The sequence below is a fragment of the Panulirus ornatus genome, chromosome 30, assembly GCF_036320965.1.
Source record: "Panulirus ornatus isolate Po-2019 chromosome 30, ASM3632096v1, whole genome shotgun sequence".
Taxonomy (NCBI): Eukaryota; Metazoa; Arthropoda; class Malacostraca; order Decapoda; family Palinuridae; genus Panulirus; species Panulirus ornatus.
In genome coordinates, this window is record NC_092253.1 from 3,079,028 (window position 1) to 3,102,993 (window position 23,966).

Below are 23,966 nucleotides of genomic sequence, written 5' to 3' on the forward strand. Positions count from 1 at the left end.
ATAAAACAAGTGACTGTGCCAGGCAAAGAGCTTGTGAATCATGACATCAATTTATAAAATCTTGTTTTCCTCATGTGATGTTGCTCTAATATGTATGCATAGTTTTCTTTATTTTCATTTGGTATAATATAAAATACAGTAGTGCAGGAGTTTTATGATACTGAGTTTTGATGTATCACTTATTTTGTTCACAAAAAGAATGTGGTTTCTTAGAACAATGAGAGAGAATCATTTGAAATTAGCTTAAGGAGAGTGAGGATATCATTCAAAATTAAGTAAAGGGGAGTGAAAGCAAGGAATTTGTTTTTTACAACTGATGCGTTTAATGCATTGACTGCTCTTCTCTGGATATTTAGTGTGTACATACTGTGGCATTTTTCAGTGAATTTTGAAGTAATTTTCATATTTTTTTTGTCTTCCTTTTAGAAGGGAGTTTTTGTATGAAGAAAATTATGTTTACATATATTAACACAGTAAATTACTTATGTTTATGTGTGGTGAGCTTTTCAAATTGATAAACACTCAGGCAGCAGTACTACAAGACAATTATCCCAGTTTTGGCAAAATACGCACATATACATATCACTATGCAATCATGACGTATATGTTTATGTGCACTATTTATATAAATCTTTTTTTTTTTTTTGCTTTGTCGCTGTCTCCCGCGTTTGCGAGGTAGCTCAAGGAAACAGACGAAAGAAATGGCCCAACCCACCCCCATACATGTGTATATACATACGTCCACACACGTAAATATACATACCTACACAGCTTTCCATGGTTTACCCCAGACGCTTCACATGCCCTGATTCAATCCACTGACAGCACGTCAACCCCGGTATACCACATCGATCCAATTCACTCTATTCCTTGCCCTCCTTTCACCCTCCTGCATGTTCAGGCCCCAATCACACAAAATCTTTTTCACTCCATCTTTCCACCTCCAATTTGGTCTCCCACTTCTCCTCATTCCCTCCACCTCCGACACATATATCCTCTTGGTCAATCTTTCCTCACTCATTCTCTCCATGTGCCCAAACCATTTCAAAACACCCTCTTCTGCTCTCTCAACCACGCTCTTTTTATTTCCACACATCTCTCTTACCCTTACGTTACTTACTTGATCAAACCACCTCACACCACACATTGTCCTCAAACATCTCATTTCCAGCACATCCATCCTCTTGCGCACAACTCTATCCATAGCCCATGCCTCGCAACCATACAACATTGTTGGAACCACTATTCCTTCAAACATACCCATTTTTGCTTTCCGAGATAATGTTCTCGACTTCCACACATTCTTCAAGGCTCCCAGGATTTTCACCCCCTCCCCCACCCTATGATCCACTTCCGCTTCCATGGTTCCATCCGCTGCCAGATCCACTCCCAGATATCTAAAACACTTTACTTCCTCCAGTTTTGCTCCATTCAAACTTACCTCCCAATTGACTTGACCCTCAACCCTACTGTACCTAATAACCTTGCTCTTATTCACATTTACTCTTAACTTTCTTCTTTCACACACTTTACCAAACTCAGTCACCAGCTTCTGCAGTTTCTCACATGAATCAGCCACCAGCGCTGTATCATCAGCGAACAACAACTGACTCACTTCCCAAGCTCTCTCATCCCCAACAGACTTCATACTTGCCCCTCTTTCCAAAACTCTTACATTTACCTCCCTAACAACCCCATCCATAAACAAATTAAACAACCATGGAGACATCACACACCCCTGCTGCATACCTACATTCACTGTATACATCTGTATAAATCTGTGTACATTAATTATATACATTTTCTTTGCTACTTGGTCACTGCAAAAATGAAGTACTTTGCTACATGACCTTTTGATGGTTGTTGACTCAGTGAGTTTAAAAATATTTGAGCTCACTTTCATTGTTTCCTGACTCACTAATCTGCCATTTACTGTGCTTGGTATTTCAAAATGACCAGATGATGGACAGCACTCTCACAATGAGCTGCCAGAAGTACATCATGCATATAGCTTATCAGCAGTCAGTGGGTTAATACAGTGGTATTCATACAAGACATGGACTCTCTAGAGGTAATTTTAGAAAGATGAACTGGGGGAAAAATCTATATTAGGTATCATAATGCCTTTAATGAATTATATTGGAAGGAGAAGAAGATGGAGAGGGGGAAATCTTACAGAAACTTATTTGGTGTTCAGTTTAAGTAAGAATGATATAGTGAAAGTTGATAATAGTGGAAACATTTATAGATTGAATGAATGATACAGAATTAATATGGACATTTTGAGATGCTTTGGACATTTGTTCACACTCAGTCTCTAGTTTTCATGTGTAATGCACCAAAACGACAGCTCCCTATCCACATCCAGGCCCCACAGACCTTTCCATGGTTTACACCAGATGTTTCACATGCCCTAGTTCAGCTATAGACTGAGTGGGAACAAATGTGGCCTTTTTTGTCTTTTCCTGGCACTACCTCGCAGAAGTAGGGATTAGTGATGCTGTTTCCTGCTGGACGAGGTGGCACCAGGAACGGATGCAGGCAAGTAAGTATGAATATGTACGTGTCTTTGTATGCATATATGTGTATATGTTGATATGTATTTATGTATGTATCTGTGCTTGTATGGGCGTTTATGTATATGTATATATGAGTGGGTGTTTCATGGCTCTACTGTGCTGAAGTGGGAAACTACAATCAAGTATATGTCTGTGTATGTATATGTATTTATACATTGAAATGTATAGGTATGTATATGTACATGTATATACATGTGTATTTGGGTGGCTTGGGCCATTCTTTCATCTGTTTCCTTGTGCTACCTCACTAATGCAGGAGATGGCGACTAAGTATAATAAGATATGAAAATATAAAAAAAATTAACTTCAATTAACTGTAAGAAGAAATATTCATAAACATTGGAAATGAAAGGATACAAATCTTAAAAACTGGCTGTCACTGCAGTGAACATTAACAGGGAAAAATGCCGGTTCTGAGTTGTTGGTAGGAGGGGGTTTGTTTTGAAAGCCTTGTGGCAGTTGTTGAATGGCCATTGTCAAGCCTGAAATGAGGAATCACTGTGGATACATTTACGTTCATTTGCAAAGGATGAACGTGAGCTTGTACCTCCTTACCAAACTGATGAGAGGAGGTTGAGTCCTAATCCCAAATATCCTCAGGGACCAACCACAGAGGAGAGAAAAATTTCTGAGATTTGCTCTAAAGTTAGAGGTAAATGTTGGACTTGGATTATCTCACCTTACCAGCTCTTTTATCTGAACAGAACTTTATCATTGGAAGTTATTTCCTATGCCCTTTTTTTTGCCAGGAAAAATATGAAATGAATGCATAAGTATATTTAACATACTTTTTATTAAAGGAATGAGGTGAATGCCCATTAACAGTTTATCACACTAGGAAAAAATTATATTTAGCTTTTTGCTGTTTAATATAATGTATCTTTATTTGTTCTTATAATGTTTATGTAGTTCACTGATATGGTTACATTTACATTATGCTAGTATCAGTAAGGTTGAAAGGAAGCCTTTGCATTATGAGTTTACAATGCTGTAATTATTTAGCTTCATGTATGCACTGTTTATTGCACCTTGATGTGAATGGTCTCTCTGCTTAGTTGTCTTTTCCAAATAACCATATCCTGATACTTTAAGCAAAGGTGGCTCATTCATTCTGTTCATTCATTCTGCAATGCAACAGTCTCTCTTTTCACACTGATGGAGGCACACTTTTACACCTGTCAGTAATATAGTCACAAAGTCAGGCATTTACACCTGATGTCATTTATGCTGTAGTCATTCTGTCTATAGTTTAAAATTATTCATCCAGTTCAGAGATGATACAGATGTTATAACACAAAGGGATAATATATGATATGATTTGGGAATTGATCAGAACACAGACATCACTTCGAAGAAAAATATTCTCAAATGAGTCATTTTCTTGTCGAGATGTATATCATATACACCTCTCAGTTAGTTTGGTTATGGTGACAATAGTGGATTTTCTAAGCAGAAAGGTAGCTTTAGTCTTACTCTACTAGCATGATATTCATTACATACGTTTAACCATCACTATATACAGTTGTAGGTTATTGTAGCCCACTGCAAATCTTTCATACAGTTAGGAACATTGGTGATTTAAAAAATTCTTAGCATTGCAAGTGACATTTTATATCAGGATAAGGCGCTGGCTCAGCGTTAATATGCTTGGCACTGGACAACACTAACTTTAGCTAACTGTTACATTGCTGGTGAGGAAAATGGATAAATTACAGTTGTTTAAAGCCAGAAGTCAAAATTCAAGGATCACAAGCAGTCTTTTTATTGTCAGCACCAAGAACAAGTCATTGTCAGGAAAGATCTCATTACACACCTGAAGTTTTCCCATCTTTTCATCAACAAAAAAAGTCACTTATATTCTCATTTTATCAGTTTTTTATTTCATATGAGTGTCTTTTGTCACTTCAATGAAAAATAACCACTTCTTTCAATTATATCTCAGCTTAGGTTGAGATATCAGTTTGCACTTGGTGTCCTTGCAATTTTCCTGTCACTTTTTATATTCCTGAGATATAAGTTTTATATAAAAAAAAGTATCAGGCTTAACAAATACTTCACTTAGATTTTAGTACTATAGTACTCTATGATATATAAGTATAATTGTAATACTGAATATTTTTGTATAATTGTAATACTGAATATTTTTTTCTTAGCAAAGATTTCATGTCCTGAAAATTATTAAGATTTGACTAAAATGTATGGTACTATAAATATCAGCTTTCTGGAGAATATAGAGAACATACTACATGTTCCTTGATTACTTAGAGAATTAACAGGCACACTCTTCTGGTCAAAAGCATTCAGTATGCAGCCCCTGGAATATTTAATGCCCACACCAAAACATCTGTTTTATCACATTGCACCTAAGTAGACGGACAGTATACCTTTATAGGAAGAAAAATTCATCATAAACTTCTTTTATCATTCAGTGGAATAGAACCCTGTCTGTCACGTATATACTCAAATAAAAGTTCATTTCGAAGTACATCTGTTACAGCATCTTCTGGGCCAAATGGAGCAACATCCTTTGAACTTAGTGGATGGGTTGTTGGTTTGGGTGTGGTTGTTGTTGTTGTGGTTGTAGTTGAAAGGGGAGTGGGCCTGTATTTTGGACGAGTTGTATAAACATACCAGGGCTTATGTTGCTGGTGCAGATGACTGTTACTTATGTATGAATTATAACCATTTACATTGCCAGCTGGTAGACCACGTCGTAATCCATATTTGTATTTCTTGATTAATGGTGTTGCTGACGACTGAGTTAGAGTATTGGAAGGAGCTTGTGTGGTTTGCTGTTGCCTTTGCTTTAATCTCAAGTAGGGCCTGGCAGGTCTGTTTGTTCGAGGAGACTTTAAGTGATCATGGTTGACGTTATTCTTGGAGAAATGTTGAGGAAGTAACGTACCCATCTTGTTGAGGCTGTAGATGGACTGTCTTTTCAGATTTGGATGGAGGTGAGATGACATGATAGGATTAGACTTGTTTGTAGACTCCTCCTGAAAAGCCACAAGTGGTATCATAAGAAAACTGAATATATTTAAGTCTTCAGATTTTCAGTTATTCTAATTTGAATTAATATATTGCTTATAGAATGCTTGAATTTTAATCAGATATGTTCTTTGATTATTCTGAAATATATTAACTGCATACAGAACCATAGTCTTCATTTTTACTGTCGTGCTCATGAAACCTCTACCATAAATTTTACACATTGTTTTTTGAAAATCTTATTTCTAATGTTCAATGTTGTGTTCAAGAAATTATAATGCTAGATACATAAACTTGATGGTTATTTCAGGTTGGAAAAGTAATATCCTTTCTTTCTTTCATACTATTCGCCATTTCCCACATTAGCAAGGTAGCGTTAAGAACAGAGGACTGGACCTTTGAGGGAATATCCTCACCTGGCCCCCTTCTCTGTTCCTTCTTTTGGAAAATTAAAAAAAAAAAAAGAGAGGGGAGGATTTCCAGCCCCCTGCTCCCTTCCCTTTTAGTCGCCTTTTACAACACGCAGGGAATACGCGGGAGGTATTCTTTCTCCCCTATCCCCAGGGATATGGAAAAGTAATATATATATATATATATATATATATATATATATATATATATTTATTTATTTCTTTCTTTTAAACTATTCGCCATTTCCTGCGTTAGCGAGGTAGCGTTTAAGAACAGAGGACTGGGCCTTTGTGGAATATATATATATATATATATATATATATATATATATATATATATATATATATATATATATATATATATGATCAATTTAAGACCAATTTTTTTTCAGGAGAAATGAGAACTGTACATCCTAAAATCTAATGATGTGTGAAAGGGTTAACATACTCTTCTCCCAAGAGATATATGAATCTATTTTCCTTCAGTTATTCTTTTAAGATGTTTTAGGACATTTGGAACATTCATTGTCTGGTACATACTGTTAATGAAAAGATGTATAATTTAGTGCATGGCATCTTTGTAATATTATATTGATTTCAAACTTCAGTAACTTAAATGTTAAATTTGCATTGAATCAGCTTTAAAGGGATAACAGAAACATTATGGGAAATGGATTTCATGTAGATGATTTAGATTATCACCATAAGGTTTTTAACATACATGTACTATTCAGAAATGCAGAACATTTTTTCGAATTTCACTAGATGCCATTTCCATTTTGTAGAATGGATTTTTTATAAATAAGGTAATGTACATCATTAGTGTATGAAAGATTCTGTATATTGTAAGAATAGGTACCTGAAGAAATTTGCTGTGTTCTCATTGTTGGGTATAGCTTACCTTTTGATTTTGTTGTGGTGCTTGTTGAATGTTAGAACCATAGAGTCCTGCCTTGAAGAATTTTTCCCAGACCTGTGGACTACTGCCAGTTGGAAGGTCCTGGAGTGCCATTCCTGACACACTGTTAGAATCAGATATTGTTCCTTCAACAGAACTTGAAGCTTGGCTGTCATACTTCTCATACAGTTCATCCAAATTTTGATTGTCCTCCCCATCCATTTGTCCATACTTAGAGCTGTACTCTGACCCAGGGACAGACATTGGTCCCAGACCTCCATAACGATCATAATAAGCTTGGAATGATGCTGCAGCATTTTTACTGCTTGAGTCACCATCCCCATACAGTTGCTTGGTTGAATGTTGTGGTAACTCAGTTTCTGATGGCCGGTAGTTATGAGGTGGTCGCTGGGAGTTGGACATGTCTATAGGATGACGTGGCAAGTACTGGGGGTGTGGTGCATGGGTAACATGAAGGTCATCTCTGTTAGATGAGAAAGGCAAGTGTTGTGAAGCAGAGGAGTCCATGCGGTCCGTTGCTGTGTTCTGTATCTTTGAGTCTTGTGAAGAGCGAGTTCCCAAAGCAGAGGAATGCTTGGGGGGTTGAGTAGCTGCATACTGTAACCTGAGAATGTGAATTGAAAATTAATCGAGTGATTGATAAAAATGATTGTAATGGTGATACAGCTGGTCTGATATCTCTCTGTGTAGCATTGTACACCAAAAAATTATTTACATTTAAAGCCAAAGAACACATTTTGAACATGTGACAGGAAATGAGAAAGAGGGCTTATTATGATTTATAATTTTTGAATTGAAAAGCTGAAAAGAATAAGTGTTCAGCTTTATCATCAGATGAATAGTCTTTTTTGAAGGAGCTTTTGTATGAGCTGTCATGTTGCATAGAACTGATTTGGTAGAAAGGGAAATTGGTGCATGAAGTTGCTCCAAAATCATTTGACCAAATTTACCAAAATTTATCAGTTCAGGTTAGATACATTATTTCCCCTAGAAGTACTGAACTAGTAAAGCAAGTCTCTTAGGCCAGGTATTACTTCATTGAATATATATATATATATATATATATATATATATATATATATATATATATATATATATATATTGTGTGTCACAGTACCTAGAGAAAAATGTGATGGCCTCTTTGGCAGCAGGATGAGGGTCTGGATGTAGGGGGCATTCTGGGTAGAGATGGGTACAGTCCTTACCCATCCAGCCAGCTCGAACAGCAATGAGAGAGTCCCCAAGAGAATGTGGTGCCATGTCCTCCAGTACCCAGCTCACTACCACGCTGTAGGAAAGACACACAGTGTTAGCAAGAGTCTCTACAACAATTTTCATGTTAAAAACTGTATGACATGTTGAGAGTGCAGTGGAAGCAAGCTGCTATCTCATTTCAAAATAGCTTTAATGTATGGTGTTCATACATTATGTATTTACAACATTTTCTTATATTGGGAAATGGTCAGGGTTGCCCTTCCTCATGAAAAGAGTTGGTAAGGGTTGGAACCCTTTACATCCCCTCCCCTTCCCACCAAGCGAACTAGAGGAGGAGGTTACAACCATCACAACCCCTCTTTACCATTAAAAAGGGGTGACAGTGTTTGCAACCCATTGCACCCCTTTCCCACACCATGTCAAAATATTGTAATATGCTGATGTATTCTTTCCCAAGAAGGTTAAGCTATGCCGTGAAGTAGAGTGTCAGATGTAGTGAAATGTGGATGGTTATTGTTGCAGAAAACTGTACTGTACACACTTGCAGTTTTTTTCTGTATTAATTGATCAGGAGACTAATTTTGTGTATGACCTGCACTTTTAAGCCATGTGACTGTTTACCTATGGAGTAAAAAGTAGGTGTGTGGGATGTATTACATTGATAGTAAGCAGCAAAATCTGAAACTACTGAATTTGTATTACCATTACAGTATTTGCAGCTCAAAATAATTGTAGTCATTTGTAATTGAAATGTGCCTTTTTGGAGCAAAAAGGTCTTTGATGAGAATGTACTTCCAGTGATACAGCCCAACCAAAGTAACGCCACTCACAGTGTAACCTAATGCAGGCAGACTCTGGTAAGACTTACAAATATATACACACACATACATACATATGTTTATATTTTCATACTTGGTTGCTGTTTCCTTTATTAGTAAGATAGCACTAGGAGTACGGGAGAAAATTCTACCTTCATGTCATAAAAGGTGACAAAAGGGAGCGGAAGTGGAGGGTTGGAAACCTCCCCCTCTCGTAATGCAATTCTTAAAAGAGGGAAGGATATATGTATAAAGGTCCCATTCGCTCACATCCATTCTCGTTTGTCGTGTGCAGTTCGCGAAAATCACAGCTTCCTGTTCAAAACCAGGCCCTACAGACCTATCAAGGTTTCCCAAGGCAAATATTTTCTTTCACCCTGGGTCAGTCCATGGACAGAACGTCGACCCTTGTATATCGAATAGAATTTTGTCATTTTTCAGGGAGTGTCGACTGAAATTGTGGTTACAACGAGTAGTGCCATTGAAATGCTTGTTTTAAGTAGTTGGCCATCACGTAAATCTCTTGGTGCGTCCCCCCCACACACATATCATGACCCCAACCCGTTAATGTTTAGTGATCGAAAGAGCATTGGAAATAAGTTATCACTTCCTCAGGATATGAACAAAAGTAAATTGATTTGAGAACGTCTGGCCGATGGCAATCCGTGATTGTTACAGCAGGGAAAATGTATCACTGGTGATGTCTACGATGATGTGCTCTGACGGGTCCTGTTGTTATTTCTCTGTCTTGCAGAGAGAAGAGCTTTTATTTGTTATCCAAGCATGACGTGGTCATTTAAGTGATTCCCGGTGAATGGTTGGGTATACATGCTTTGCTAATACCACTGTCTTACATAAGTGTAAGGCGTGTGATGCATGTCCATCGCTTCCTGATACGGCAGTTGATTTGTTATTGGTTCACTGCAGCGGACGTAGCAGGCACTGCAGCGGATGTACATGTTAGCACGGAGCACATGGAGTATCCTCCAGCCAGTAGGTTTACGGTGTACGTTGTAATGCTTCCTACTGCGTGGAAATGAATTAGATCACTTGTGTAATAGAGTTAATGATTTGCCTTGTGGGGAATAGAGACTAATATAATGCAGGATACATATGTGACATAGACCTTGTTAATTCACATAAAAATTTTACTACCAGTTGAGAGAACTTTAGTAGGGTCAGAAATTAAGGAAGGTGTGGTGGTGTAGCGTGTCCTGATTGTGTTTGTGTGACTGCTTATTGATGGAGATTTGAGGATGTAGTTTGACAAATCTGAATCTTTAGTTTGAGCTTTACTTAGTTTTCTCCAAGTTAAACTCACATAGAAATGAAATAAACATAAATCTTTGTCATTTTTTTTTAGACTTTGCCACCGGTTAGTTAAACTATTGTAACGAGTAGTTTATTTTTACCACTGTATTATTGTCTTTACCATAATGATATCAGTTTTAATTTTCGCTAAGTCCACTGGGACAGAACAAGATCTTCATCTCCATGTTGAATTCTATGGAAAGTTTTGGCTTACATATTCAAATAAGTTAGTCTTACCAAACATCTAGCAGTGATGTTCCCTGGTTCCCTGACCTCAGACTGCCTTCACCGTAGCATACGAGTTGGCAAAGTAGTTCCCACGTATTTTGTATGACAAGTAATACTTGTAATTAAGTTTCATAAGTGTGATACGTAGTGATGTCTTAGTAAAAGCAGTTTTTCTCTTAGATAATTTAATTCGTTGTTGTGCTTTATCTAGAGCAGTTTTTTTTTTTTTTTTTTTTTTTACTGTGACGAAGATAGGAGTAGTAAAGCCTGTAAATGGCATTGCTTTGAGAATTAGTGATTACGATGCATTTGTAAAACCAAACAATTTCTTGAAATATGTATTGGCATGGACTGTGCTTTTACCTTTCTGAAGGTCACTTATTCCTGAAAGCTGTTGTTACTGCATGGACTAATACTGCATTTCTTGTGTAAGTGGTTCAGTTTGATTGTTGACTGCGGCAGATGTTACAAGGTAAATGGTGAGTGTTTGGTTAATCCCCAAGGCATCAGACCGTGAGACGGGCCCAGGAGGCTCATGTTAAGCTGATTCACGTCTCCCTTGTGCGTGCTTGGCCCTGGTTTTCCCAGTGTGAATGTATGTGTGTATAGTGACCGCCTTCATATTGGTGTGTGTAATTACACAGGAAATGGGGAGTATACACATAGTTCCATGCCTCACCCACATATTGCTCTTTAATCACCTACATATTTGTTCTGTATGGGAGAGCTGTCCACGCTTTTAGGGCACCATTTCGTGAATTTTGTGCGGATGTTCCGCACATATGGAAATTTGTGTTTCATCGTGCTGCCATTTTAATTATACCTTTCCCATTTGGAAGTGTGGGAAGAGATGGGCGTGTGCTTGCCTTGCCAGTTGGTGCGGATATATGATAAAACTTTATGTCCCACTTGTGTTTTGTGTTACAGGTACTGGTTTTTATTTTTTATGCAAAGGAAGTTTTCGTGGTGTTCCCGTTGTACTGGAATGGTTTGTGAGGCTCTGTGGTATCTTCCCCGCACCACATTCCCTCCTATACACAACACGTTCTGCATGAAGCAGAATGTACTATAGTGTGCTTTCATCTGGCGGGTACCCCAACTTTGCTTTACCCCACGTTGTTCAAGTAAAGTGCACGAAAATATGTATGCATTTTATTGTATTTGCGATGACCGTGTGCTGGTATATTTGTGTTGGTGCATGTTTACTGATGCTTCCGCTTGTTTGCTGTGGTTTTATTTGCTTACGTGTTGGTAGTAGTTTGTAGATTTGAGCGTATATATATATATATATATATATATATATATATATATATATATATATATATATATATATATATATATATGAAATGAAATGGCACACCCTCCCCCAGCCTGCGCGCGAGGTAGTGTTAGGAAAAGACAACAAAAGCCACATTCGGCGGGAATGGATGAAGGCAGCATGTATGAATATGTACATATGTATATGTCTGTGTATGTATATGTATGTATACGTTGGAATGTATAGGTATGTATATGTGCGTGTGTGGGCCTTTATGTATATACATATGTATGTGGATGGTCTGGGCCATTCTTTTCTCTGTTTCCTTGCGCTACCTCGCTAACACGGGAGACAGCGACAAAGTATTATATATATGTGTATATATATATATGATCATGGTGATAGGAGTGATCTTGTACTGCGTCTTGCACGTACAAGCACCACCTAAGAAGTATTTTAGTTGCGGTCGTATGTCGAAAAAGAAGACTCAATTTTCCATTTAGTCACCTTAAAATATTGGCGTTATTGAGGCGAAATGGGAGGGATGGATATCTAATTGAAGAGAGACATTTCACGACGTGCGTTTTTCATGTGCTTTTTTTTTTTCATTACTTTGTGCTTTACTGGAGAGTTGCACACTTGCGCCCCCCCCCCCCCACCTTTTTTTACCTTTTATGTATACCAGGTCTTAATTCTGCGTTGGTATTCACACTTACACACCCCAGAATGCGCCAGATACCCATTAATCAACCAGTCCTGAAGGGGAGGATGAACAGCTGTGAACTAGCTGCCTTTCGATAGTTGATACGCGTGCATGACTTTTTGTGAACTCCATCCTCGTGTTCCAATCATTAGGAGCAGCTTCACGCGCCTTGCACAAACATCTCTCGACTTGGCCGGCTTTTATCCTATTCAGTCGCGATAGTTAATCTCCAGCGTTTTTTTTTTTTTTTAACACTGGTAAGTGCCTACCGTGTTGGCTCTGGACACACACTGCATTACTGTGGCGAATAACATGAGCGGCGGCAGCTGGTTTATCTAAATACGAAAACGTGTAGAAGGTTTGAGGAAGGTAACGGTCATCGCACGTTCTCGCCACTTGCACGATGGCATCTTGCCAGCGTATTCTGAAACTTGTGAGCCGTCAGTGAGTTGTGAAATGAAAAAAAGAAATTTGCCAGTATTTGGATTAAAGGAATATAACAGTTAAGCAGTAACTGGGTAGACGTGTTGAGGAACCTATCTTTTAGGCTACTGCAAGCCCGTAAGGTGTAAATAACTCGTGTAGTAATTTGATCCCGGCCAGTAGTGGCAAGTGTTAAACCAAGTCTTGTACGGCGCCCTAAACCAAAAGGTTGTAGCTATATGGTACTGAGTGGGGTTGTGTGGTTCCTAACACGGGGGTGTTAGTGTAGAAGGGGCTTGGTGTAAGTAATCGTTTCTATGAAGTGTTACCAAGCGGTGTCTTAATCGAAGAGGCGGGAAGCGGCAGTTGATGATACCAAGTGAGTGCTGGGGTTCCCATGGTGGCGGTCGGTAACGGTGTGGCCATCGACACAATGAAAATGAAAATATGGCGTGTCTCAGTCCATTGCTCATGTGACACACACACACACACACACACACTTCAAAACAGAAGTAGTGTTTGGATTATCAGGAATGTCAAGATCCACATTAAGGTTACATGTTTTTCTCATCATGTAGTTGTTCACCTGCTGTTTTCCCACTAGACAGAAAAGCATAGTAAGTGATATTATTGTCGAAGTTGGTCATGAAGATTTGAAACCTTTCGTTTTCGACACACTTTGCCGAACAAACTTTGATCTTTGTTGATACATCTCTGCACAGTAGTACTTATGAGGTATACGGCCTTGTATCACAGTACAAATGAATATTACATGGTTGTATACACGATGTTTATATCCTTCTGCGGTAGTATACCAAAGTTTAACCCCTGTTGTATACACGATGTTTATAACCTTCTGCGGTAGTATACCAAAGTTTAACCCCTGTTGTATACACGATGTTTATATCCTTCTGCGGTAGTATACCAAAGTTTAACCCCTGTATGGTTTGTGCATATGTTTATAGCAATGTATAAGTCCGGATGGGATATACGCGTATTACGTCTGATGCTTAAACCCTTGCATGGTAGTCTACCAAAGATTTTTTTATAACCTTGCGTGCCATTGCATCTTAAACTTATATGCTTGTTAGGTATTACATTGGGGTTTCCTCCCGGTGCTTCTGTATATTTCTGGAATACTTCCTCGAGTGTTTAAGGTTTGTATACCCCTTATGCACACCAGAAGTAAACAACTTTTGTGAGTTAGTACATCTGAAGATTACATTCTTGTATAGTAATAGCTTGTACGTAGTCGTTACCACTCCTAGTCGTACATTATCTCAAGTAATTAGAATAGCAAGTGGGGGGCGGGGTATTGCTCTGTTCGGGCCTTGGGGTGTGGGGCTGGTACGGAATCATCTTCCCATTGGGATCAAACCTGCACAGGTTCGAATCCTGGTTGCGGCAGCCGGTCCTCAGTCCACCCAACTGTTCATCCTCCCTTAGGGGCTGGTCTGAGAAAATATGCTTGGGTGTGTGTGTGTTTGTGCGTGTACATGCATACATACATACATACATACATACATACATACATACATAGGACTAAAGACGTAGTACATATATGTAGGGTTAAGAGACGGGGCAACGTACAAACAGTAATCACATATAAGTAATCATTGGTCAGAGTCTCAATTGCTGTCCGATTTTCGTGTTAGAAATGGCTGACCTCAAGTTTAGAACTTGGCGGAGTTCTGTAATATTGTTGGATGGATTTCAACAGTATTTTAGGATTTAAAAAAAAATTTCAATGTTTTGCTATGAGATATTTGGAGGATCAGTGTTCGGCTCGATATATATTAGTTATTACAGATATGTGATGCTGCTACTATGATGTCTTCATATTTAAGTTCTGTTGCCCTCTGTTATGACGGAGTCATCATTATGTTACCATCTGCTGGGCTACAGTATCCTGCTGCTACATTTTTTCTGCTGTTAGCGGAGTAACATTACCGTCTGAAGGTACCGTTATGTGATATGTGGCGTCCACTTCTCGTATGTGTGTTGTCATGTAATACAGCTCTTGCTGTTGCTGCTTCGTTCTTCCTTGCGCTACATGACGCTGCAGTAAAGTGACCGACAATATATATGAACCTGGGAAACTGGGACGCTCGGGCGGCTGTCTGCTGGCCCGGGAACCACCGTCGTCCTGTTCTCATCGCGTGACCCACAAGTTAATGGTTAATCACTTGATCGCTTTAGTGGAGGCGTGCAACGTTCAGGCATGTTTACTGCGATCGGGGATTTTTTTTCCGGTAGCCATGGTATTCCTGGAATTTATTATTATTATTATTATTATTATTATTATTATTATTATTGTTATTATTATTATTATTATTTATTATTATTATTATTATTTAGTTAATTATTTTTTTTGGAGGGAGATGGAATGAATATGGTTGCTCTGTGGACTGTTCGAACGAGGGGAGTAGGGGAGAGTAATGTTAGGGTAAAGTATTCACTTACTTCCTGTAGTAGGAACACAAGACACAGCTGTTCTGTGAGTAGTGGTTGAATGTGGAAAAGGCTTCGTTAGCGGTAATTGATAGTGAAAAACTATATCATGACCATTGTCATTGAGTACAGACTCACAGCTGTTTTATGATTGGTGGTTGAACATGGAGAAGCCTTCGTTATCTGTTAGTGATAGTGGAAAATTGATCATGACAACCGTTGAGAGGTGATATTAGTAGCAGCAGCAGGTAGGCGAGACTTGTGTCACTCTCAGAGCCATCTGTTGACTAACGGTAGCATTATTCACGTCTAGCGCCTCATCGCATGACGGGGTTACAAAAAAAAAAAAAAAAAAGATGCAAGTATTCATCGCTCCGCATTTGGTATACTTTTATTTTCTTACTTTGTTGGACTTGAATACATACTGATGAATATTGAAATTGCTTAATGCATGTCTGGTTGAAAGGATACTGTGCTAATATTCAACCATGGTGAGTTTAGATATACGTAGGAAGGGGTTGAGAACAAAGAATTTCGCCGTAGGTAAACGAGTTGGCAAGAAATGAACGCGTTGGAGATATATGAGGTTTTATTGGAAGTAAACGGGTTCGTTGAAATTAAGACATGCTTGGAAATAAACTAGTTGCGTTGAAAGTAAGACAAGTCGGAAATAGATTTGTATTGGAAATAACAGATCTGGTTGGAAATGAACGAGTTGCATCGGAAAAAATGTAGTTGCATTAGAGTTGCGTTGGAAATAAGACGTGTGGGGGAAATAAAAGTTTGCGTTGGTAATGAGACATAGTTGGAAATAAACTTATTGCGCTGGAAATAAGATACTTTTGGCCGGAAGTAAATGAATTAGGAGAGTAAGATGTGGTTTCAGTTAAAGGAGTTGATTCAGAATAATGGCAGCTGTTGCTGGAAATGAATGGGTTGGAAATGCGACAAAAAGTGTCTGCAAAGAATGGACTTGGTTTAGAAATGTGACAACTGTTGCTGGGAACAAATGAGTTGGGAATGTGACAGATGCGGTGGGAAGTAAATCACACGGGTTGAATGTCAATTACTAGTTCTCAAAATATGCCTCGAGACAGAAGCGACTTGGGAGCCGATGCATGTACGTGCCTCAGTGAATTAAGCTGCGTTTTGAGCAACATAGTCGTAGATACAGTGCAGCATGATCGTTCCTAGCAGTTTGTAGTGCAGTATTTGCTGCATTGTGACATTAACACTCTCAAGGTTTGTAGCGAATGTCCCGTGCTGACTTAGTGGGGCCAGGTATCAAGGTCTCTTTTTAGTGTGTAACATTCCTGAGTTGTACCTCAGCTGGAGACGCCTTGGTAATCACCTTGAATCGGAAGGAAGTAAGACGGCTGGAGTGTGTGGGTGGGGAGAGCCAGAGATCGGAGCGTAGAGCGTCAGTCAGAGCTTGCCGGTGGTGCTACGGGTTGCCCGCCGCAACAATTGCTGAAGGTTACGCTGCTGCCTCCACCTAAGTGGAGATCATCCCCCCCCCCCCCCCACACACACACACACACACTGCCCTTTGGCGCTCATCACTCGTTATTGCTCCTGGGAATAAAAGGATTCATCTGTCGTTGCGTCGTCCATCCTGGTGGTAGTAATGGCGGTGTTTCCCTCTTCGTCTCCCGGGACTTTACACCCGTCGTTCCATTCTACCGTTTCCGTAGCAGTGGATGTGTTGGCTTGGGCTCCTTGTCGTTCCCCGCGTCTCCTTGCGTTGTTTGTCGCTTTGAAATTGGTCGTCGAGGGTCGTCCCTTATTGTACGCTCGTTGTGTGTGTGTGTAGGGGGGGGGGGGGGGGTTGTATTCGACCTGTGGATCTCAGCGGTGTCACCACAAGTTGATGTCTATGATGGGGACGTTTGAAGGGGATGATGGTGATGTTTGGTGGGGTTGATGGAGTTGGTGACATTATGAGAAGCAGACCCAGGGAGGGGGGGGGGGGACTAGAACCTAGACTGACCGTAATTCAGAGGGGCTGGGACCTGGGGTGACGAATCTAGAGTGACTGGAATAGATGAAGCGGTTTATTGTGCCCTGGAAACTAGAATGAATGAACATGCCTGCAGTAATTTATAGTCCTCAAGAACATCATTTTTTTTTTATTTAGATACTGGGTCCAATGATATAGAAATGTTACACATGACGCTTAGTGAAGCCAGTTCTAAACTGGTGTACGATGTATGTGATCCAGTCTTGTAGTAAGGGCGTAGGAGGAGTTAGTGTATGGTTGTGGACGGGCTGTGTGTGTGTGTGTGTGTGTGTGTGTGTGTGTGTGTGTGTTTATGTGTAGGTAACGAGTGGACAACAGTTATGGAAGACAGAGGCGAAGCCGGTCCAGACACGCTCTGCTTGGTCCGAAGGCACAGTCTCTCTCTCTCTCTCTCTCTCTCTCTCTCTCTCTCTCTCCTTTGGCCTGTTCTGTCCGGTAGGTTCCCTCCCCGTGACTGGTCCGCCAGTCTCTTCCATGACTGTGACTCCAGGTTCCTCATGAGAATTTTGCTCTATCCTCATGACAAGTTGTCGTCCAGGTGAGGCGAAAGCATGTCCTGTAGCCGAGGCAGGGTGCGACACAGTCTTTATACAAGGTTCATTTCATCGTGGTACACGATGGCGAGGTCGGCGTTGGTGACACCCAGGGGTCGGGTCAGGTGGCCAGGTGATCATACCCAAGGGGTCGTCTACTGTGGTGCTCTTGGTAGTAAGCTCCGAGGGCTGCCCCTGACGAAGGGTCATGTTCTCCGGACGCGTGTTGCTTCCCTTGTGTGAACACCGACAGACCTCTCAACATCTTAACACTCTGTATGCTGCATCACGTTGCTTAGATCATGTGATTCTTGCGGCATCTAGGCTTGAGAAGCCCCCTTGTTAGCTAGGTTTGGTCGATGCGGGAGACTCCAGATAGTTAGTTATGTAGACCTACGTATGAAACATGACGCCGTATATGTGTATATGATTTCAAATTCCCCCTTGATGACATTGGCGAGGTTGATGGGTATTTACTATGAGTCATTTACAGATGACTGTATTGTTTGTGTAGGTATTTACCCGAGTGAAGTAGCGGCGAACATCGAGGATAAGTGTCGGTGCGAAACTCTTTTGTGGGAGTCACGAAGCCTAGGATGGGAGTGTGTGTCGGGCGGGCCTAATGAGCCACAAGGCAACGTTATAATGTCTGTATGTGTGTTCACACACACACACATATCCGCCGTCACCTCTGGCGTCATCACCGTCACGCGCATCTTCACACGGAACGTATTCATGCTACAGCACTGTATGTCAGCACTCGCTAGTTTGATCTGTTCACCAATCCACCTGCTGTGTCCTGGGCTATGCATTACCTGTTCTCGACAGATGAGCGCGAGGCAAGTTGCAGAGGGAGGCTGAGGGTTCCGTACATGTACATGTAGAGGACGGGTCAGTCCTCGGGGGCTTCGGGATCAATCTGGCGTTGTCAACCTTCGTCCTGAATACTGTTTGTCACATGGGACTTCATGGGAAAGACAGAGTCAGATTTGCAGAGAACAACCGGTTGTGCGGTTAGGTTCCCAGGTGCATGTGGATCTTCTAGTTGAACTTATCTCTACCTGAGCTGCCCACTGGGGGTGAAGCGCTACTACCTGTTAAGAGACATTCAGATCAGCTTCAGTTCACGGAACAGTGACACACGTTAACTTCGAAGTCATTTATATATTATATATGAACGAATCCAAGTGAAGGCGAAGTGTGGTGTGAGAGACGCATTGTTGGCGGACGAAGGTGATCCTTGGCCGAAATCCTGAGTTCTTTACCTAGTGCAGTAGTAGGGAGGTGTAAGGAAGAGTGAGGTAAGCAGGGTGGGCGTGTGCTGGCTAACGAATGGAGGAGGACAGATGTACCCATCCATTACGGGGTTTCTGTCTTCAGGTCTCCTGTGGTGGTTGCCATCAGGCCTGAAGCAGGCTCCTCTGCAGATTGAAGTCCGGCCGAGGCCTCTTTAATGACTTCGTTGACTCGAATGATTATCATCTTGGGTGGCGGCTCAGCAGTAATGTTTGTGGCTATCGTTATGCTAAACAGTTAGCTTGACCAGGTGACTGTGTTGTGGTTGAAAGTCAAAGGCATTCAGGAGGAATGTAGCGGTAGATTTGCTGAAGACACAGGGACCTGCTGGTTGGGCCTAGCATGGCAATCAGTTGTAATAAGTAGTATTATGAGTGTGTGGTTGGATAATGCCCGTGCATTCCAAGTTATATATATATATATATATATATATATATATATATAGCTTGGCATTACAAGTTTCCACCTGCTCGAGGTTACACTGCCAGTGAAATTGTTCCTTTGGCGAGGCTGTATCAATGGAAATTACGGTCTCGTCAAAGAGCTTTTCACTTCAGAGGAGTCTCCATTTCCCTGCTACTGGAAGCAGCGCAACTTTAGCCTATAGGAGCCTTTAGAGGTGTGCTGGGTGACGCCAGGACTCTTTAATACAAATGGGTCCTGTGGTAATTATGAATTAATGAATAAGAGGAAGAGTTCCCGAAGGATATTACCTGTAGGAGAAGGGAGGAAAGAGGAAGATATATTTAGACACAAGTAGATACTCGGGGCGAAGCAGTAGGTAAGGTGAGGAACATAATAAGCCTGACAGACTGGAGCATGTTGTGGACTGGCCGTTGAGAGGAGACCGGTGGCGATGGGGATCAAGTCTACATCATGTCTCACGTTTGTTGGCTGCCGCCGGCACCAGCTCGGTGATGGCTCTCGGGCCCGTTCATCCCGCTCCTTTGATCGTCCATCACAACTTGCAGCTGGCTACCAGTCTGTAGGTGATCAGTTCTCCGAGACGTTTTAGTTTCAAGGTGACGATCGGGGTGCGTCCTCCTCACGCGGTTAATAATGGCTCTCTTAATTTCAGTTTTGATTGGTTTCTGTGCTCGTACTTGGCGTCCAGTTTCGGTGGTTTTTGCAGTCTCGCGATGTAGTGGGCGAGTGTACGTTGGGAGGGCGGTGAGAGGGAAGTAAGAGTGGAAGAAAGGTAGCCAAACAGAGGGATGGGTGGCGTACCTCCCTGCTGGTGACTGTGAGGGCCGGACCACAGTTAGTCACCACAGGTGCCACTCCTACCCTAACCTGATCGTCTTGCCTCCCACCCATTTATTATCGTATTAGGATCACGTATGTCTGTTGTTATGTGCACTCCTTGGATCCTTGTATTGGCGTTGTCGACTGTAGTGGTATTTCTGCTGTACATTGATAGGCTTTTTGTAACTGATAATCTTGTATCTTTTTATTCAATGTTTTTTTTTTGTTAATTCCATACGAATGATCAGTTGGTTACGTACGCTAGGGGTCCTGGAAGGTGAGTCAGTTGCTGTTTGAACATGACACGACTCTAGTGGTTGATTCGCTGGGGGGAATTCCAGAAACCGGCCGCTTTGGCTGGAGGAGATGTGGGATAAAGCAATGGTTTTGAGGAGTGACGTACGGAAGTCTTGTGAGACCCGGAATTCTTTGTCACGGAGCGTAACGGTGGAATCATCTGCCATAACCATGTTACACCCTTGTTTCCCTACGCCTCAGTTTGGTGTCACCATCAGTCTACATATACGTCAGTATTTGCCGATGACCACGGAGGAGAATGAAACACGATGGTTATCAGCAAATACTGGATCATATGCATCACTGTGACAAATTGCAATACCTCAGTTTATATCCAACAGATTGTGCCAGGTACTTGTTTAGCGACCAACCCAAGAGGGGAGGATGAACGGCTGGTACAGCAGTGAGCTTGTCGCCCTCTCCGGGATTCGAATACGGATCCGAACGACTTGTCGGTCGTATGGTAGGCGTGAGCGTCGTGTGTGTGCTTGCGTCTGTGCGTTTGCTTTTGGACGTGACTGTGTGAGTGACGAATGTTCGAGGGAAAGTTTGGTCTGGTTCAACATTTTTGTTAATTAACCATTAGTTTTTTCTTCTTATATTTAACATATTTGGCATACAAGTTCCTGTGGTTGTAATTTACCCGATTGTCAATGCCATGTATGCCTTTTTGTGGGTTACGTTAAGAAGGACAGTTATTAATGATCATGAGACGAAAAGATAGCTTTCACGAGCAAAAGAGAGTGAGAGCACGTGGCTTCAGCGGTGGAATAACAAATGAAGTGCACGTGTGGTACACTTGAACTATATTCGACAGACTTGTTGAAGGCATGTCATGATAGGTGAGGAGTTGCGGTGGGGAACTTACCTGACGAAGGGTGTGAGGGCGGCCTGGACGGGTCCCACTTGCCTCCAGGCCTTGTTGGCCCGGCAGAGGAGCGCCCTGAGGCAGGTGGGTCGTGCCCGGGCCCTGGCGTACAGTGTGCTTATATCGAGCCCCACCGGTGACACCTGCGTCACCAGGGAGAACCATCGGTCCGTCCAATGGCCCGAGGGAGTCGCGTCCAGGGAACTGTCGTCCTCCACCATGCCATGACGCCTCATGACCTGCTGCTGCTGCGAGGGGCGGCGGGAACTGTCGTCCACGCCTTGGCTGTCGTGCAGGCGGGCGTACCTAGTGTTGTAATGACGGCGGGGTCTGGCCAGTGACGCCGCTCTGGACCTGTTGTCGTACGACGTCGCACTAGACTCCCGGCTTGTTACATGCTTCCCAGAGCGACGGTATTGGCGTAAGACGGCGGCCGTTCTGGGTTGGCGGGTGTGGGTCATGAACCTGGTCTCACCAGGCGAGGTGTGGGAGGCTGAGGCGCCGCCCCTCATGACGGAGGCGAGAGCGGGTATCACGTTGACCCGCTGCTGTGCTCGGCCCAGCGCCGTCAGGGCCGCCAGGGTGGACTGTAGCTGACCAAGACTCAGCTGACTGATGGTATTGAGTAGGGAGGACAAGTCAACCGTGTGGGAGGCCAGGCCGCGCCCTTCCTTCTTCCCGCTGCCCACAACGCCCTCCAGCACGGCGTTCAGAGCTCTCTCGTCCGTCAGGGTAAAGTACAGTTTCTGCAGTGGTTCATATATGCTGGGATGAAGCCTCACAGCCGACAGGGCTGCTGGCGACGACCCGATCTCCGTCATGAGGCGTTGCTTCGCCTTCTGCAGCCATCTAGTGGCCTCGGTGGTGTTCTGCAGCAGGTGGGTTTTAATCAGGGTGAGCCAGGACGGCCTATCCTTTAGATGCACAGTTCGGCCCATGACTGAGGCGCTGTCCGGCATAGCGCGGGACAGTAAATTGGCCGCATACTGCGAGCTGTGTACCTTGATGACTAGCTCATCCAGCACCTTCTGCACCTGCCACCTGATCACGCGTTCCGACAACCCTTTAGGCTCACCCTTCACATACTTGTTGGCGGCGTACACCACCACCGCCAGCAGGTTGAACACTCCAACCAGCAGTACCACGGCGTCGTCCTCGGCGGGGCCCAACGCGTAGTCATCCCGGCTGTCGATACCGCCATGGTAAAACTGACTGGCGAACCGCGGAGCTTCCGTCGTTCTGACGTGACGGCGGAAGGAAGGCCTTGGTCGCGGATTTCTAGTGGTGGTAGTGGTTGGGGCGGCGGTAGTGGTAGTGGTGGTGGTGGTTGACGTGGAGGGCCACCTCTGCTGTTTGAGTCTATGGCTTGTTTTTACGACGGACACTGGGAGGCCGGAGAAAAGTTGTTGCACCTCGTCTTTGGCAAAGTGGCGGTTGGGGGAATTTTGCTGAGGCGCGGAGGTGGGAAAGCCTGCGCGGATGGCCCTGGGGCTGGGCATGGGCAGCTGTAGGATGGGTTGGTGTAGGGGAAGAAAAGAACCCCCGCTTCCCCAGCCTCCTCCAACACCACCGCTGGCCACTTGTGACATCGCCATGCTCGACCTCTTCTCCAGGACGGATGTGCTGGATTGAAACAGGATATGATTTGCCTCACAAGAACCCGTATCCCAACGCCATGCCTATCCCAATTCGTAATTCCTGTCCACTAACACTCTCGGTTCGTATTATTCCTGTTTCTTTTCAGCTGATACCGAGTTTTCAGATTCAGCACGTCACAAGCATTGAGGTCTGTTTGGGGCGTAGTACACAGGGATACCGCGGGTATTCACAGGGAGAGCGCAGTGTATGTGTTTGGTTGACGGGAGTTTAGGTCAGTGGGTGAGTGTTATGTGGTGGACGGAGTGGAGGAGCTCGATCTGTGAGGTGTACGTTGGACACGGGTCTGCAGCCGACTGTAGTGGTGCCGACGAGAGGTGGGCCCAGAGAGCTGCTGACAACGCTCCCCTCCTCCTCCTTCTCCTCCCACCGCCACCACTCATGCCCTCACGCAGCTGGCCATCCCTCAGTCGTGGCCATCCCTCACTCATGGCCACTCCTCACTCCTTGGTCACCTCTTACACTTGGCTCACCGCTGGCCACCTTACACAACTGATCACTCATCACAGTCATTATTTACCTTCCTTGCGCCAGCTTCAGATCCGACTGCTCCAGCTGAAGAGTTTTTGCGCCAAGAAACGGACAGATTTGTAAGGGGATAAAGATGAAAGAAGATGGATTTTCAGCGAGTCAGCTGACGGCTTCACTTGTCTTGTTCCACTTATGTCTCTTGCCATTAAAACAGCAGGAGTAGATTTTTTTTTACCTAAATGTACTCTTTCCATTTTTACACGTTCTGCAGACGCAA

The 23,966-nt window shown here is 42.6% G+C and overlaps 2 protein-coding genes across 2 annotated transcripts in view; one reads left to right on the forward strand and one right to left on the reverse strand.

The window, feature by feature from the left end:
- The window catches only part of LOC139758328 (cyclin-I-like), a 54,147-nt gene that overhangs the window by 485 nt on the left and 29,696 nt on the right, over positions 1–23,966 (forward strand).
- LOC139758325 (uncharacterized) lies at positions 363–23,959 on the reverse strand. Its single transcript, XM_071679580.1, has 4 exons — positions 21,563–23,959; positions 8,014–8,184; positions 6,879–7,500; positions 363–5,575 (listed from the first exon to the last, which is right to left on the reverse strand). Exons 1-4 carry the CDS (start codon positions 23,155–23,157, stop codon positions 4,985–4,987), a joined length of 2,979 nt encoding a protein of 992 aa, XP_071535681.1. The 5' UTR covers positions 23,158–23,959; the 3' UTR covers positions 363–4,984.

Bases quoted from the DNA above. Each gene is read 5' to 3' on its own strand.
- LOC139758325 (XM_071679580.1), bottom strand. From the start codon at position 23,157: ATGGCGATGTCACAAGTGGCCAGCGGTGGTGTTGGAGGAGGCTGGGGA. The intron at 8,185-21,562 runs GTAAGTTCCCCA...TCTTTCCTACAG, and splicing joins GCCCTCACACCCTTCGTCAG to CGTGGTAGTGAGCTGGGTAC. The intron at 5,576-6,878 runs GTAAGCTATACC...GTGGCTTTTCAG, and splicing joins CACCACAACAAAATCAAAAG to GAGGAGTCTACAAACAAGTC.